The following is a 19,402-nucleotide window of genomic DNA, read 5'->3' as shown; positions in this document are numbered from 1 at the left end:
GCACGAGTCTCTCGAGTGCTGCAGTAGTATACAATGATTATTAGCGACCTAGTATAGAACGATCTTTTCATTTGGGGTATGAGCCTTAAGTTAGGCTATTCTGTTTACGATTATGACCCCTCTGTTCAGGTTGACAAGTGGGCTAGTACGTACGTGGTACGGAAGTGAGATGCCCTTGTGTACTATGTCAACTAATTGGTATACATATATACACATATGACGTTACTTCCGTTTATACATTATATTTTATTTGTTTTATAGCGAAAAATTTATAGTGCTTTTAGGCTTGCTACGGGTTCCGGAGCTACCACTCCTGTTCCCTAGCGCCGGTCTCAGCTCAATATTTTGGGTCGTGACAGCTATAGATCCTTGTATATGTTGACACCCTATAACAGTCATGCAAGTAATTCTCTGGGATGTCATTATTGTCATTCATAGCTGTTATACCATGATGACAAGGTATGCCTGTCAACTGCCATCTCCCACAAGCACATGTCATCTCTTTCTTGTCTACCACAAACTGCCTATCATTACCAAAAACTTGATAGGTATCACCTCCATCAAATTGTGCTCTATAATACCAACTAATTTGCCTTGCTTTTTCAAGTTTTTTTAAGAATCTTAGGGCAGTAAATATTGTTCAATTTCAGCATTGCATCTCTTTTCTAGGGAATCCTAACCATCAACTTGATCATAATCATCTCATTCATGGTTATTATCCCCTTATTCCTATCTTCCAGAATCACATGGTTAAAGCTCTCACACATGTGTGTTCAATAGCATATCATATTTAAATTTTGTTTGAGAATGAGACCTTGTCCATCTACTAGGAACTATGTGAAACAAGTAACCATATGCACCTACATTGATGTCCTTAACGGCTATTAAACATTTTTATAATGCATCATCATAAGTGGCTCTAGCACAAGACCAAAGTGCATCCTTAAGAGCCTTTCCCTTAAACATTTTCCTAAATTTTGCAAGGATATGTCTAACACAAAAATGATGCTCAAAATGAGGGAATAGAATTTCAATGGCAGGTACCAGACCCTATGTAACACAATTAGACAGAAGCATAGAAAATCAATATAAATACCAACCCAGTCATACCATTAATAAGTTACAGTTTATATTTTCAAGTTTACAATTTATAAAGCACCAATCCGGTCATATCATTAATAATTCTAGGTTTAAATTTTCAAGTTTGCAATTTATAAAGCACAAATCAGTCATACCATTAATAATTCACAATTTATAAAGCACTATAACAGTCATGCCATGGATATTCACAAATGCAATTTAAGAGTTCATACCTTCTGCATATCACTCATGAAGCACCATCCATGGCTGTTGCATATTTGCAGGTCATCTGCTAGTAGCCCAAGAAACCACAACCAGTTCTCCTTTGTCTCTATGTCCACAACACACCAGGCTATAGGATAGGTGCAGTCATTGGCATCAATACCCACAGCTGCAAGTAATTGCCCTCCATATAACCCTTTCAACCAGCAAGCATCAACTGAAATTATCCTCCTACAACCATCTAAAAAACCATCCCTCAATGGTGCAAGGCAAACATACATGCCCTGAAACACACCCTCAGCTCTTTTAAACATAACTGTTGAGGTTGGATGTGTCCTTATCAGCTCCAATCTGTAGTCATCTTGGCTCTTTATTTGATCAGCTTCATCACCATTGATCATTAGTAGAGCCATGGATTTTGACCTGTATGCAGTCACTCTACTAATATTAGCCTTCTGATTACTCCTTACTGCTTGCATAATCCCATCTAGACTCAAATTAGGATCAGATCTAAATTGTTCAAGATACTTTTTGGACAGCCACTTGGGATTCACATGTCTAATATTGTGATCTCTGGTACATTGGTGCTCTAGTTTCCCTGACTTTATCTAAACTGTGGTCACTTCTTTTTTCATATGTGATGCCCAAAGGTAGAAAGGACATCCTTTCTTGCAGAAAGCTTTGCATCTAGTCTTGCACATACCGGTTCTTAATTCCATAATTTCTAACTGCCTCTTTGAACTGCCCAAAACTTCTGAACTTCATCCCAATTTTAAGTTTAGGATCATCTATATTCTCTTCATCAAACTCAGAAAATCTATGCCTTAAGGACTCCACATCAGGGTCACTATCTAAGCATGAGTGAAGCTCATCAAAATCAGAATCAACATCTTCATTCTGACTTTGACTACCACCATGAGCAGTACTACCTTGAGCTGTACTACCCTGAGCTCTACCCTGAGATCTACCCTGAATTGTACCCTAAGTTGTACCCTGAGCTGTACCCTGATTAGTACCCTGAGCTGTACCCCGACCATGAGCTTCAGGACCATCTTCATCCACTATCTCATTTACTCCTTCATTCTCTGCCATTTCTCTTTCAACAGTAAGTTCATATTCTGCTTGCATACCCCCATCCTTATTCAAGCTGTGATCAGAGCTGTAGTCAGAGTCCTCCAAACCACTATCAGAGTTGCAGTCAGCACCATCCTTCTCTGGACCAACTTCAATGTCATCAAACATTTCCAAGACAACATGTACATCTACCACCACTTCACCTTCACTCAAACTTAATCCCATTCTTTTAACATCCTCATCATTCGGCACAGGTATTAACTATACCAAATCTCCATCCCAGACATGGTAGTACTTGTATTCTTCTGCCTCTAACCCTAACCCTAGGATTTGATTCTTACTAACAAGCTCATACAATGAACGAGTGGGCACAGTACAATAGTCAATACATCCTATTATAGAGTGATCATAACCTATATCAGGTCCCATTACAATTTTATGAACCCGTATACTGAAATAATCAGAATTTAAAGCTACACGAAGAAGTTGACATTAGGGTTAGAAGAAGAAATACAATAGTAAAGTAAAAGACTATACCTAGTCCATATAGACAAAAACTTACCATAAATTGGAGGTGCAAATCCATGTAAGCGTGTTCTCCATTGATTGTCCATGTCTTCAACGAAGTTAGCAGGTTCAATTTGGGTTTTTTTTTATCGAAGATAAGTAAAATTAGGGTTACAAAAGCAAGAAATTAGGGTTACGATCCAAATAAAATGCTGAATGTATCAACAATTGGATGAAACATGAAAAGGAAGAGGTATTAATTTAGGGTTCATCTTGTTTCAATGGGAGAATAGGAATTGATTTAGGTCTGAAAATGGATATGAAGAGTTTAACCCATTTTTTTCACTGATTAGGGTTAAACAATGGGGAGTGCATATGTGGCACCAGGTGGAAAATATTGGATGGCATGTGGAGGAGAGATAATCTGTTTAATTTTCAGGCAAGCCACGTAGGCAAAAACGCAGTAAATTTGTGCATTTTGGACAAAGTAACCTCTCGTTGAAATATCTGGTTAAGCTGGTGCTCATTATTTAACAATTTGAAACTCAGTACTCATTCTGTAATCCTGGGATAACTTAGTGACCCCCATGGTTTAATATCCACATTATCACACCTTAAGCATTTCTTTTTTTTTCTTAACCCACCGCCACAATCTTCCTCTGCGTCCATAATCTTCATCATCTCCAAAAATTCCTACTGCCACTTTTTTATTCTTCTTGCTCTTCTTCGGCCTCCACCGCCTGAGCTTCCAACACCACAAGCTTTTTAGCGCCGTAAGCTCTAGCGATCCGTTCGCCGTTTGTTGTTCACCGGCGTTCGTTCTCCGCTTGCGGCCATCGTCATCTTACCGTCGGCATGCTTCGTACAACTTTTGTTTTTGAATTTTTTTGGTTTGTCAAGGTTTTGTAATTTTGTGAGATTTTTAGGATTTGAGATTTTAGTTATACGAGATGAGTTTAATGTATAATGTATAGATCTGTAATCAGTTAAAATTAATTAGGGTGAGATAATGGCAAAGAAATAAATCAGGATTTATCGAATGCGTTCAATTGATTTTGAAAGTGGCTGATGGGTGATGGCGGAAGAGCCCGAGTTAGTGATGAAGCCGGTGTCGACGACGGTAGAGAAGCCATTAGCAGCAGCAACAATTTTTTAATATTTTTTTATGTAAAGCATCTATTATTAAAAATGAAATTATTACTGTTAATTATTTTTTGGATTACGAATGATTATTTGTTGATGTTTATATATATATATATAATATTATTATAACATATTCTCTTACAAAATTTTTTGATTATTATTTTCAGTTAACATATATAATGTAATATTGTTATTATGACGAATAAATTTATATATAAAAATAAATAACTAAAGCTGATTGAAATTAGTTTAGTCTTAGTTTACAAATTAAATAATTTTAATTTTTGATTTAGAATTTGAGGGGGGGGGGGGGGGGAAGCTTTAGAGAAAAAGTTTAAAGGTTTATTTGTATTTTTTGTTTTACATTTTCATATATAAAAAATAGGTGGCAGTCCACGTTAGTGACACATAAGCAACATGACACTTCTTTTTGAGTTGGAATATTTTTAAGACATTATAATATGATTTTGGACATTATTAATACGTTTTGAAGGTTTGGACATGATAGAAATTTTTGTTAAAAGTTTGACCTTTTTAGATTATTAGGCCTATATATATAAGCGACTCTAACTGCTAAAGACAACAAATTTTTTTACTAGGCAACTTATATGATTAATTGTGGCTCAAGGGCGAAGCTAATGTGATTTGAGATTTTGCGTATTATTCAGGGGGATGTTTTGTGAACTATACACGTTGGAGTGACATTTAATTGTGCATAGAGGTGGCAGTTTTCATCCGTACCCATTTAAGATGTTTACGTATTTACCTCAAAAAATAAAAATAATTATTTTTTTTATCTCAAGATGAAAAAGTTTTAGAAAATACTCCATAATTTTTTCAGATTTATGTTTTTACTTTCAGTTATAAAATAATTATGATTTTACTCTATTATCATCTGGTTATCATTCTGATTTCATAAATCTTTTTATAATTATATTTTTGCGTACGTTATCATCCAATTATTATAACCTTATCATATTTCATTATCATCTAGTTATCATACATCAATGTTATGATAACGCCATGATAATATAATGATACTGACATGATTATTAGACACTATTTTATAATACATTATTATAGATATTATCATAAATATTATCATGACATTGTCATATAGGTACCATAAATATTATCATCTCGGTATCATATGATAATGTTATGATAACGACATTGATAATATTATGATAAAAATATGATAATCAAACACTATTTTACGCATAATTTTTTTTCTGCATTGTTATGATAACAACATGATAATATATATCAGAGGTTGTTTTTTTTATAAAAAAAAATCATTTTTTCTGCAGTGTTATGATATGCAGCGATACTCATATGATACTCATATGCTATTTTTTTTTCAGAAAATTGTTTTTTATGCAGAAAATTGTTTTTTGTGCAGAAAATCATTTTTCATACAAATGTTTAGATCTAAAATTGCAAAAAATCAAAGAGTAATTTATTTAGATATGAATGTTAGTATAAATCGTATTAATCACCACAAATTAAAAAAATCACTAAAATCAACTATGAAAAGAACGGCGGAGCGACGATGAATGATGGCGGAGCGACGGCGAACCGATGAAAGAACGACGAAGAAGAAGAGAAGAAATAAAGAAGAAGAAAAAAAAAATGGCGGAAAAAAGTCAAACAGAGAGAGAGAGAAGAACACAGTGACAGTTGTCACTTGTGAGTAAAATAAATATGATTAAAAAAAGTTAGGTAAAATTATATTATAAGCATGTGTTAGAGTAAAAAAAAAAGAAAATAAGAAAAAAGGTTCAAAAATGACCCTCATGTATACTCTCAGTCTCTTGTTGGCACCTCATGTATTTCAGATTGAATCTTAGTTTAGGAGTAGAATTGACATTAATCTCGATTGGGTCTCCTTTCCAGATTAATATTGTTAGTTAAATTGAACGGCGGTAACGTCATTCACAATTTGGGTTACGTCACTCAGATTCGTGTTACGTCATTCAGATCATGTTTACCTCATCCAGAATCACCCCGGTTATAGCATCAGTACCTAAAGTTACTCAATTATAAATTCAAAAATTCAAGCGTCGGTGAAAACCTCGCGAACATCTTCTTATCTCAAATTTCTTTCCCTGAATTACCTGCGGGTTTGAAACAATACTTTGAGCTGTTTAGGCTCACTGTTAAAGGGAAGATGACTTTCTCTAATAAGCTATTAGACATTCAATGCCTCAACTTGGACATATTATACCTTATATACTTCTAACAATCAATTTTCTTAATAATATCTGTCTCCTTAAAGTTGTGCATAAAAAGAGGCATATACATAAAAGAAAACCTCAAACCAATAAAACATGCTTAAAATTGAACTTTGAAAGAAACAACGGAGAGCCGAATAGGGGTGAGCTCGGTTCGGTTCAGTTTGGTTTGGCAATTTTCAGAACCAAACCAGTTGAGTTCGGTTTGGTTCGGTTCGGTTTGGTGAGCTCCCAAATCTTTCATCTCGAATTTACCACTTAGCTCTAATTTCAATTTGTTGATCTCACACGTATCTTTAGCTGCAATAAGCTTATCATCAACATAGAGCAATAAATATACAAATGAGCCATCTGCACATCTTTTAAAGTACACACAACTATCACATTGGCTCCTGAAATAGTTGGGATTCACCATAAAGGAATCAAACCGCTTATACCATTGTCGAGGAGACTGCTTCAAACCATATAAGGATTTCCTCAACAAACAAACATTGTCTTCCTTGCCTTCAATTTCAAAACCATCAGGTTGTTGCATATAAATTGTTTCCCCGAGTTCACCATGTAAGAAAGCAGTTTTAACATCTAATTGCTCGAGCTCCAAATTATGCATAGCAACTAACCCAAGCAAAACATGAATAGAGCTATGTTTAACAACAGGTGAAAAAACATCATTGAAATCAACTCCATGTACCTGAATATAGTCCTTTGCAACCAATCGTACTTTGTACTTGGCATTTTCAACACCTGAAATGCCATCTTTCCTTTTGAAGACCCATTTGCACCCAACAAGTTTCTTATCTTTAGGCGGCTTGACCAAAGTCCAAGTTTTATTTTTATGAAGAGACTTCACCTCTTCCTGCATAGCAACTATCCATTTGGCAGAATTTGGACATCTAATGGCTTCTGAATATGTTGATGGATCACCAATTCCATCTGTTTCTTCTGCCGCTGCTAGTGCATAAGTAACATAATCATTAAGACGCACCGATTGAGTTCTCGTTCTCATGCCCCTATTTTTGGAAATTGAATAGTCTTCCACTTCTGGTGACTTGTTTGCCTCATCTGAAATAGGTACTTCAACTGGATCTGGATGCAGATCATTTTGCGAAGCATTTGTATTCTCCACCTCAACTTCCACTCGACTGCTTGTGTTTTCTGCACCCGTAGAAGGATTAGAAGACTCCTTTTCCGGGTGAAGCATAAATGATTCATTAAACATAACATCCCTACTGATTATAGACTTAGGAGACTTCGGATCAGGTAACAAGACCTTGTATCCTTTTACGCCAGAAGGGTAGCCAATGAATATACCCTTTTTTGATCTAGGCTCCAACTTGCCTTCATTGACATGAATATAGACAGGACATCCAAATATCCTCAACTCTGAATAATCAGCCGGGTGACCAGACCATACTTCTTCTGGAGTTTTACAATTAATTGAAGCATTGGGAGAACGATTTACCAAGTAGCACGCTGCAGAAGCTGCTTCGGCCCAAAAATCATTTGATAGCCTAGAATTGGATAGCATGCAACGAACCTTTTCCATCAAGGTTCTATTCATCTTCTCGGCCATGCCATTCTGCTGTGGAGTGCCTCGGACTGTAAGGTGTCTAACAATGCCTTCATCCTTACAAAATTTATTGAAATCACCATCACAAAATCCAAGCCATTATCAGTGCGAAGGCATTTAATGTTCTTTTCAGCTTGTTTTTCAACTAAAGCCTTCCACTGCTCAAAAGTGACAAACACATCACTCTTGTGCTTTAGAAAGTAAACCCATACCTTCCTGGAGTAGTCGTCAATAAAGGTTAGCATGTATCGAGCACCACCTTTAGAAAGAACTCGTGCTGGTCCCTAAAGATCCGAATGGATGTAATCAAGAGTACCTTTAGTTCTATGAACCCCTAAGCTAAAAATGATTCTCTTCAGCTTTCCAAAAAGACATTGTTCATAAAACTCTAACTTGGATGTACTTTGACCAGAAATAAGTCCTCTCTTGCGCAGCATTATCAGACCTTTCTCACTCATATGTCCCAGCCTCATGTGCCATAGTCTGGTGACATCTGAATCTGACATGGACGATGATACAGCAGCTGTACCAGTAATAGTAGATCCTTGCAACACGTACAATTTACCTATTTGACGTGCTTTCATCACTACTAAGGCACCTTTCACAACCTTCAAAACGGCATCACCGCGAACGAACTTACAACCACCAAGATCTAAAGTGGATAAAGAAATAAGGTTTTTCAACATATCAGGAACATGTCCCACTTCAGTCAAAGTTCTAACTACACCGTCGTGCATCCTTATTTTGACTGAACCAATACCAACAACATTGCACGGTTGATCATTTCCCATCAAGACAACTCCACTATTAACCGGTTCATAAGTGGAGAAGCAATCTTTGGTAAGACAAATGTGAAATGAACAACCAGAATCTAAAATCCACCCTTTCATGGACATAGCTCTATTGTCAATGACTGTGAAAACATCACATTGAACCTCATCTTCGACAATGTTGGCTTCAGCGGGTTTCTCCGGAGTTTTATGATCCTTTTGCTTATTTTTCAACTTAAAGCAATCAACTTTAATGTGTCCTTTCTTCTTGTAATAATTACAAGTCAAATTTCTGAGTCTAGATTTGGATCTAGACCTTGCATGACTACTGTTGGTAGAATCTCTATTGCAAGATCTTCCTCGAACGATAAGTCCATCGGCAAGACTATCTAAGCTGCTACCAATAAGCTCATTATCCATGAGTTCTTTTGAAAACAGTGACGATTTTACCTCTTCAACAGTCAGCATCTGCTTGCTGAAAATTAAAGTGTCGCGAAAATGCATATAGGATGGAGGTAACGAACGAAGCAACATAATGGCTTGATCCTCTTCTTCATACTTAATCTCTAAATTTTCCAAATCCATCAAGATGGATGTGAAATCATCAAGATGAGATTTCAGAGTTGTACCTTCTACCATATAGAGCATATGCATACGATGCTTCACAACAAGCTTACTGACGAGGTTCTTTGGCATGAAAAGCGATTCAAGCTTTTCCCATAAATCTGCTGAAGTCTGCTCATGTATGACTTCTCGCAAAACCTCATTTGACAAGCATAATTGAATGGCAGTTAGGGCTTTTTCATCTAACTCCTGCTTTTGTTCTTCTGTCATAGAGGCTGGTAACTTATCCTTTCCATAAAGTGCTTTCTGCAAGCCATTTTGTGTCAAGAGCGCACGCATCTTAACTTGCCATAGGGCAAAACTCATACTGCTATCATATTTCTCAATATCAAATTTTTTCGACGCCATAATAATCCCCGAAAAGTATAATAACAGCTCTGATACCAGTTTGTTAGGACTATTGATGCGGAAGAATATTTATTCGGGAATATAAACGACAAAAATAGAGAAATAAAATTGACACAAATGATATACGTGGTTCGGCGTAAGCCTACTCCACAGGCGAAAGAGAAGTAAAATCCACTAAATGAGATAAGGAGTACAAATGGAGAATATCACTTAAAACCCAAAAACCCAATTACACTAGAATTGTGTAAATCTCAAAATGTACTAGTAAAATAACTCTAGGAACTAAAAGAGTATTTTACTAGTACCTAAAAGAAAGACCCACTACTGCATATCCGCTGTTTTGCGACGGACAATTCCGTCGCAATTCAGTCATATTCCGTCGCAAATACTGTGTTGCGACGGAATTTGTCCGTCGCAAAATGTCTGGTCGCTAAAAGATTAGCGACCAGAGTGTCGCAAAAATGGCGACGTACAGGCCGTCGCCATATCCAAACACACCGTCGCCAATGTCGTCTCCCAAAAAATGAAAATGGGGACGTATTGGCGACGGGTTACAATATTTTTGCGACGGATGTTATCCGTCGCAAAATGATGCAAGTTTGCGACGGAAACATATCCGTCGCAAACTTGCCTCATTTTGCGATGGCAAAGCTTCCGTCGCAAAATGGAAATATTTGAGACGGAAAAGCTTCCGTCGCAAAACACGTCGCAATTTGGACAGAAATTTTGTATTTTTCGTCCGTTTCCGTATTCAATTCACGACGATTATAATCTGTAAAATCTATTATTTGCAACTCTCAGTAAAACTCAATTTCCAAAAACGAACGATTTCATTTACATATCGTAAGAAAATGTGTAAAACAAGAAAACACAAAATGTATGAAGTGACAAAATACAAAATGTCAGAAATACAAACATGACACTACAAAGTCGGAGTGTCGTCATCGTCTGAAGGACCTGAGGGTGGGCGATACTGCGGAGGAAGAGTCTGCATCATCTTCGCCATCTCGGCCTGAATAATCTCGGCCATCCTCTCATTGGTTCTCGCCTGCTGGGCACGGAGATCCTCCACCTCAGTGGTAATCTGGCGCAGTCCATCCTGGATCCCTGCCTGCACACGCCGCTCGATCTCCTCCTCAGTTCGCTGTGACTGTGTGGACCTCGTCCTCGCCCTACTAGACGTCGTCGTATCCACGTACGCACTAGTCGCTGAACCCAACCCGTAGACACGCCGCTTCTTGTTGACGCCCTCGATATCCAGAAATAGCTGGGTCTCGTCGACTTCCGTTGTGCTAGAAGAACCACCATCTCCGGTCGGCGACTGCGATGCAGCAGCAAGTCTCTGAGCAATTGCATCCTACAAAAAGATTGAAAAACATATCACATAACGGCTAAAAACGTATAACATATGAAATGTAAGTATAAATCCTAACGAAAATTCGGCAGCATTTCCTCTATAATTTGATCAACACCCATTTTTCAGGGACATCCTGCAAACATATAGATTTCATATACAACCCACCGGCTGTTAACACACCTAATCTAACATTTACAATTTAAATTAAAACACATTTTACACTAATTTAATCTAACACTTGAGTAAAGTAAAACAACTACTAAAATTATATAGGTTTATGACTTACACTCATGTCTTGGGCCCTCTTGTCTACCATGACACCCTTATCAGCTTTCGTGGAGTGCATCCGAGTATACAGCTCTGTTGCGGTAGGCTTGCGGCCGAGCTCTTCAGCCTAAAAGAAAAATATTATAGCTTGTTAGTTCATCAGAAAATTAGAAAATAAAAGATAGTTGTAAATAAAAAAGAATTCTAGAAACAAACCAACACATCCATATGTCGGATGGCGGAACGGGATCCTCCTGTATGGCGTACTGGTCCGGAACCGGCTCCAGCAGGCTCGCTCATCCGATTAGCGCGAGCTACATCGGACTTCTTCTTCTCGTCCTCTGACGCCCAGACGGCCTGCCAGGAATCCCAGATATCTTGACTGATCGAGGTATGTCTTCCGTCCTTCTCTCTCATCCTGTGAATAACGTCCTTGTATCGGTTGGCAGCATGCGTCATGAATACACTTTTGATGACATCGTCGCTAAAATCCGCAATATCCCACCAGTATTCCTTCCGCAAAACATAAACACCAAGTTTCAGTTAGTAATTTTGCATTAGTCTAAATTCGAACTTTAAAATGAACAATTTATTACCTTAAATTCCTCCCAATAGAAATCTCTCTGCTCTGCATTCAGAAACCGCCAGGCTCGCCCATTCTCGAACCAGCACTTTCTAAAGATCTCCCGCATAGACCGGGAGATTGGTCCAGAGTTCAACAGCCTCTCCCTGCGAGGTTACATCAAACTTTTACTTTCGATAGTAAAACGATAAAAAAAAATTAAACTAAAAATTTACATTCTTACCTGCTGGCGTCTGGGAAACACAGTGCCCTCCCCTGAGCATCCAGCTCTGCAGGGGGCTCTCCTGGCTGTCGGGGCTGAACAGGGGGTGCCGCCTCCACCTCCTGCTGCTGATCCTGAACAGGGATGTCCTCAACAGGGGCACGCACAGCTGGGTTACCCCGACCACGACCTCTAGTTGGGTTACCCCGACGTCCCCGACCTCTAGTCGGATCACCTGAACCACCCTGCCCTCTCATACCTGCAGACATTAAAATATGTTTCGTTCCACATATAACTATTTAACAATTATAACAAAACATTACAGAAAAATACATTATAAAAAAATACATTTAATAATATAACTAATTCATTACAATAATAATAGAATACAACTAACAAAAACTGCAAAATATCAAATACGTCAGTCAAGTTGTTCTTCATCTTCGTCTGATGAGGATGGCGAAAATTCTTCTTCTTCATCTTCAGCAGGAGGGATTTGCAACGCATCTTCGTCGGCCACCTCATTCAGGTCAGCTAAATTTGTGGGATTGTCGTCCGTTTCAACTATAAGGGGATTTTCTTCAATGTCCTCTTGAAAGGCCGGGATAATCGCATCGGGCATGTCAAGTTCTGATCGTGCCTTAATTTTGCAAACTGTCCACCAATTTACTTTGTCCCGTTTTCTACTTGGATATGGAAGGTAATGAACTTGGTCAGACTGTTCTGCCAAAATGAACGGTTTGTATTTATTGTACCTGCGTCTGTGATTAACATCTACCAAGTTGTATCGATTGGTAGTGTCTGTGCCTGTATCCGTAGGGTCGAACCATTCGCATTTAAAAATGACGGTCTGCTTCATTGGTAGAGCTGGATACTCTAACTCAATTATGTCCGTTAACACTCCATAAAAGTCATTTTCACCCTCAACATATTCTGTTCCCCTTACGCAGACACCGCTATTCATTGTAAGTTGATCCTGCCCATATTCCTGAGTTAGAAATTTGAAGCCGTTTACATAGTATCCCTTATATGTGGTGACCTTTCTACACGGTCCCTTTGCGAGACTCAGAATAAACGGATTAGTACAGACAGTTGGATCTTTCACCTGTGGGGAGTTAGAAATTTGTAAGATTTATAAACCTTATTATAAAAATGAAAGTCCATTGTTGTAAGATACGTACATATTGTTCGAACCAAGAGGCGAAATCACTTTCCAGCACTCTTTCAATTTCTGTTTCACTTATGCCACTGTTCCTTTCGCGCAATCCGGCCACAAAAACCCTTTAAATGGAAGAGGCCCAAACTACATCAAATTCTAGCAAATATGTGAAATATTACACTATATTTATATGCTTACTTTCGATGATCTTCGATTTCGGAAATTCAGAAGAACATAGGTCCGAGCAGCGATGATCTCATCGTCTTCAAGATATCTCCTACCGCTACCACGCAACGGCTTTCCCTTAGGTTTAAAAATTCCCAGTATGTCGGCATCTTCATCAATATCCATATCACAAGTTTCATTTCTTCCCAAACGCACGGGTAACATCGGATCACCTTCAGCAAAATAATAGGATGCAAATTTAGCGATTTCTTCTTGCAGATATCCACTACTAATGCTCCCTTCCACCCCGCCTTTATTAGTGACCCTTTTTTTCAATTTACTCAAATATCTGTAACCGGATATTAATATTAGTAATATGAACAGATGGATTCGAGAAAAAACCATGACTAATTGATTACCTTTCAAATGGATACATCCAGCGATACTGAACCGGTCCTGCCATCATAGCTTCATACGGAAGATGCACGGGGAGATGCTTCATAGAGTCAAAAAAGCTGGGTGGAAATATACGTTCCAACTTACACATGATTTTTGGGATCTCAGTTTCCATACGGTTTAGATCTTCCTGTGACAGTGACGTGGAAGTTAACTCCCTGAAGAAGATACTTAACTCTGTTAGAGGCTCCCACACGTTTTTCGGAAGTAGCTCCCGAAGGGCGATTGGCAGAAGTCGTTGCATAAAAACATGACAGTCATGACTTTTCATTCCATGCATTTTCAGCCCCTTTAGATCAACACATCTAGACAAGTTTGACGCGTACCCGTCTGGAAACTTTATTTTCTGAATCCACTCAAGCAAAACTCGTTTTGAATCCCTATCCAAAGCATACATTGCCTTTGGAAATCTCCCAGTTGCCGGATCTTTAGCTAACCCTGGCCGATCACAGATGTCGTTCAACTCTTCACGAGACTTTGCATGGTCTTTTGTTTTCCCGGGGACATTGAGAACGGTATTAAAAATGTTATCGAAGACATTTTTCTCAATGTGCATGACATCGAGATTGTGACGTATTACATTCGTTCTCCAATAAGGCAAATCCCAAAAGATACTTTTTTTATTCCACCCATGATCTTTTGACAGTAAAGCATTAGTAATTTTTGCACCAGGCTCAAATGCCTTCTTAAACCCCAGTCGATCAATCTCTGCTAACAATTCATCTCCAGTTCTCACACCTGCAAACCTTTTGCCGATCTCTCGTTTCCCCTTACGGAAATCAGTAACATTTCTACGGAATTGGTGATTTGGATGCAAAAACTTGCGATGGCAATCAAACCACGATTGTTTACCGCTTTTATCCTGTGTGAATGCATCAGTGTTTTCCATGCAGTACGGGCATGCTTTTCTATCAGCAGTGCTCCAACCAGACAACATAGAATAAGCGGGAAAGTCATTTATTGTCCACATAAGAGCCGCTTTTAGTTGAAAATTCTGACGCTTATGAACGTCATATGTCTGGACTCCACATTCCCACAGTTGGTTCAACTCTGCAATCAGCGGCTGTAGGAAGATATCCATTAGGTGTTTCGGGTTTCTAGGCCCTGGTACCAAGACCGTTAAAAACATAAACTCATCCTTCATGCACATGCATGGGGGGAGATTGTACGGCGTCAAAATGACCGGCCACGAGGAATACTGCTGCCCAAAATTGGTAAATGGCTGAAACCCATCGGAGCATAAGCCTAATCTGATATTTCTCCCTTCATCGGCAAACTCAGAATGCAGTTCACTAAAACGTTTCCAAGCCGGAGAGTCGGACGGGTGGCACATCTTATCACCATCCATCTCGTGGTCTGCGTGCCACGTCATATGCCGAGCAGTGGCTTTCGAAGCGTACAACCTCTGTAGCCTCGGAGTTATTGGAAAATATAACATTTTACTATATGGCACGTTAGCCTTTCTTTTTATGGATTTTCCGTGGGTCACAGGTTTCCACCGCGCATAATTGCAAACTTTGTAGTGCGTTAGATCCGCGTCCTCCCCCCAATAAATCATACAGTTATAGAAACAACAGTCAATAACCTCAACCGGCAACCCCAAACCTTTGACCAGCTTCTTAATTTTAGCAAAATTCGTTGGCATCTTGTTGTCCTCCGGGAGCAGCTCCTGTATCAATCCGCATACGTCGTCAACTAAAGCTACTGAACCCTTATGTTGACACTTGATCTCCATCACTTTAGCAGATGCAGAAAATGGAGAGTGTCTGCTATTCCCAGGCCATATGTCTTCTTCAGCCGCACGCATCATATCATAAAATTTTTGAGCTTCAGCATTCGGGAGCTCATCTTCAGGAAACGTTATTTCTGGACCGACCGCATCAAGAATCATTCTTTGAGCGGAACTGAAATCACATGGCCCCTCATTTTCATAGTCGAACTCAACATCCTGCTCTGGTAACTGTGCAAGGGGAGGGGGGTTCAAAACGCTCCCCTCGCCATGAAAAACCCATACTTGGTAACCTTTCACGAACCCATTCTTCAATAGATGGAATTCAACCTCATCGACATCCCGATAGCTTGTATTTCGACAACCTCTCTTAGGGCAGGGGCATTTTATCTGTATCCCACTCATACAAACCGGATGCCGTAATGCAAACCGGATAAACTCCTTCACATGATCCTTGTACCCTGTGGTTAGCAACCCGTTTGTGTGGCTCCTGTACATCCAACTGCAATCTGTGTCCATTTTTGTAGCGCGGATAATTAGAGATGGGGCTTTCACTCGAGATAAGCAAAGTCAATGTAATTGACTGCTGAAAAGGTAGGGCCCTATCCCATTCGCAAAACAGGCGCCCCGTAACTCGGCCACGATATATGCCTAGCAACGGAGAAAAATATTTGGCAGCCTTCCGGCTTTGTTCACCCTCAGTGCGATATTTAGTATATTCGTTGTAACGCTAATAATATATTCCTCGAGGAATAAGCGTTACAAAACATATACTAAACATCCACCCGGAGCACAAACGCTGGAAAACTACCAAATATTTTTCTACCGCTACTAGACATATATGTTTTTTTCGTGATCGAGTTACGGAAGCACCAGTTTTGCGAACTGTACAAACTGTACAATCCCGTGTCGTTCAATCTCTTGAACACACGGGACGGGAACTCTACGGCTAGGTTTACGATTTTATTCGGTGGGAATAAAATCGAGGTTTATTTAGGTTGAATCTTATCAATAAAATCTATTCCAACTAAATTAAATCAAATCAAATTAATTAAGCGATAAAACCTACTTGTTGAAGGGCAGAACCGCAAAAAGAAGGTGAAACGTCCGGATCAATCGGAACCACGGTGCGCGGGCTATCAGCGACTGTCAGACCTATCATGGTAAATAAAAACACGTATTAATAAAAAAAATAAAAAATCGGCAGCACTTCCCCTAAAAATGAGCATCACCCATTTTTCAGGGAAGTCCTGCAAGAAAATAACAATACACAAATGTACCAAACTTATCGCAAATAATTGAAAGAGTAATGGATTATCTTAAATTATTATCTAATCTAATTAACTAATTAAATTAAACATAAATTGTTAACATTTAAACAACTTATAATATAATCATCAAATTAACCTAATTTAATCAACTAACAATAATAAAAATATTAACAAGCGACTTTATTAAACAATTTTTTTAAAAACAACATAATTTTATTAATAGTTTAATAATACTAAAAATGAATTCAACATAATTTGCATTAAATTAACCTAATTATTAAATAATTTAAAAACAGAAAAATAAATTAACTATTAAATAATTTAAAAACAGAAAATTAAATATAAAATATACTATAAGTTAATTTAAACTAACATAATAAATTTAACATAAACTAACCTAACCTAATTTAAACTAACATAATCAAATTTAACATAAACTAACCTAATTAAACCTAAATTAATTAATTAATCTATATATATTAAATTAGATTAATTAACCTAAATTAAGTAATTAGTCTATATATATTAATTAATTTAACATAATCAAATTAATAAATATATTAACTGATTTAATAATAAAATAAAAAACTAACCTACAAACGGAAGCGAGCAACAGTGATCGGCAGAGGACGGCAGAGAGGAGGAGAAGGACAGCGGCGAGCGGCACACGGCGAGCAGCAAACGGGAGCAGGAAACGGCGACTAGGGAACGGCGGGCAGTGAACGGCGAGAAGGGGACGGCGATCAGGGAACGGCGGCGAGCAGCGAACGGCGCCGACCAGAGAACGGCGGCAGTTTTTCGGTTTGGTTTTTGGCAAAAAGAAGAATAGAAGAAGAAGGGAGCAGCACGCGGTTTTAATTAGGTTAAAAAATTTGCGACGGACTCCTTTTGTCCGTCGCAAATGGTGCTTAATGAAACGGTGTGTTTCATTCAGCACAGTTTGCGACGGACTAAAGGAGTCCGCCGCAAATATCTTACCCTGATTTTGCCGTCCGTCGCAAATATGTTGAATGAAACGGTTCGTTTCATTCAAGAATGCATTTAGCGACGGATATTGTTAATCCGTCGCTAAATAATTTGGGATTTAAAATGGCGGGAGTTGTCCCGCCACGAAAGCGACGGATCTGCGACGGCTATTCTCATCATTTTCAATGGAATCAGCGACGGATTTGTCTTCCGTCGCTGATTCCGTTGCAAAAAAGTTTAAATAGCGACGGATTTGACATCCGTCGCAAACGTCCGTCGCAAAAAGTCAGATTTCTAGTAGTGACCTCACTCAAGTGTTTTCCAATTGCTAATTGATATTTGCTCTTCTCAATTTCTTACTCCACCATTATGCTAGTCTATTTATAGCAAAACATATTTGGTCACCAAGCATGAAAGAATGGCTAGGATTAGGCTGTGGTCTCCAAGTCAAGTTGTGTGACCAAGATAATATAACAATATATATTTAATCTTAAATAAAAAGAGTTACGTATGACTATGGTGCTATATATAACATAATTAATAAGTTAAAAATAAAAGGCTTAAATGCACCAAAAATCACCAACTTTCGCGTGTTTTTAGTATTGAACATAATCTTTTAATTTTGGCAAAAAAGTACATGAACTTTCAAAATTTTACAATTAAAGACACCGGCACCGTTTTGGATGTAAAACGGCACCGTTTTACATTAAAACGACACCGTTTTAGATGTAAAATAACACTAATTTTTAAAGGAAAACACACGTGGTCTTAATTGCAAAAAAAGGCTTAATTTTTTAAAAAAGCCCACCTTGTATTGTTTTTTCGTTTATACCCTGAACTTGTAAAAACACCATTTGTACCCAATTTTGAGTTTTTATGTTTCATCTCTACCCAAAAGCATTAAATTGTACTCTTTTCATTTGAAAAAGAGTTTAAAACAATCCTTCATTTTTAACTTATATACTAAATAGATATTAATGTTTTTAATAGTACAAAAATACCATTTTCTTCAAAAAATAAAAATAATAATAATTTTTTAAATTTTTTTAAAAATATTTCCGAATTATTTTTAATTTTTTTGATTTTTTTTAAAATATTTTCGACAAAAAATTAAAAATAATAATAATTTTTTTTATTTTTTTTATTTTATAAAATTAAAAAAATTAATTAATTATTTGGATGTATTTGATTATTTTTAAAGTTTAAGGACTTATTTGTATTTTTAAAAATAGAAAAAAGTATGTTTTAAACTCTTTTTTAAATGAAAAAAGTACAATTTAATGCTTTTGGGTAGGGATGAAACATGAAAAGTCAAAATTGGATACAAATTGTGTTTTTACAAGGTCACGGTATAGACGAAGGAAAAGTGCAAGGTGGGGGTTTTTTAAGAAATTAAGCCCCTATTAGAAAGTTCATCTTAAATATGCCAAAATTAAAAGATTATGTTAAATACCAAAAACACGCGAAAGTTGGTGATGTTTGGTGCATTTAAGCCAAAATAAAATGCAAATTCATATCTTGAACTTTTCTGAGCCAAAATGTTTGACACAATGCTTCCAATGTTATTCTTCTACATCATCAGGTTTATTCATCAAGCGCTTAGTATCGGTGTTATAGCTCTTATAAATACCATGCGATTTATTTTTCCAAGTCTTGTAAATGCGTTGCATGGTTG

The 19,402-nt window shown here is 37.6% G+C and overlaps 1 protein-coding gene across 1 annotated transcript; it reads right to left on the bottom strand.

Annotated features, from left to right (window-relative positions):
• Window positions 1-10,479: 10,479 nt before the first annotated feature.
• On the bottom strand, window positions 10,480-11,671 carry LOC126665331 (uncharacterized). The gene is made up of 3 exons (XM_050358101.2): window positions 11,413-11,671; window positions 11,216-11,323; window positions 10,480-10,929 (listed from the first exon to the last, which is right to left on the bottom strand). Exons 1-3 carry the CDS (start codon window positions 11,653-11,655, stop codon window positions 10,495-10,497), a joined length of 786 nt encoding a protein of 261 aa, XP_050214058.2. The 5' UTR covers window positions 11,656-11,671; the 3' UTR covers window positions 10,480-10,494.
• Window positions 11,672-19,402: the final 7,731 nt, after the last annotated feature.

This window comes from Mercurialis annua, linkage group LG1-X, assembly GCF_937616625.2.
Source record: "Mercurialis annua linkage group LG1-X, ddMerAnnu1.2, whole genome shotgun sequence".
NCBI lineage: Eukaryota > Viridiplantae > Streptophyta > Magnoliopsida > Malpighiales > Euphorbiaceae > Mercurialis > Mercurialis annua.
The sequence above is the reverse complement of the archived record's forward strand: the minus strand, read 5'-3'. Positions and strand labels throughout refer to the sequence as shown.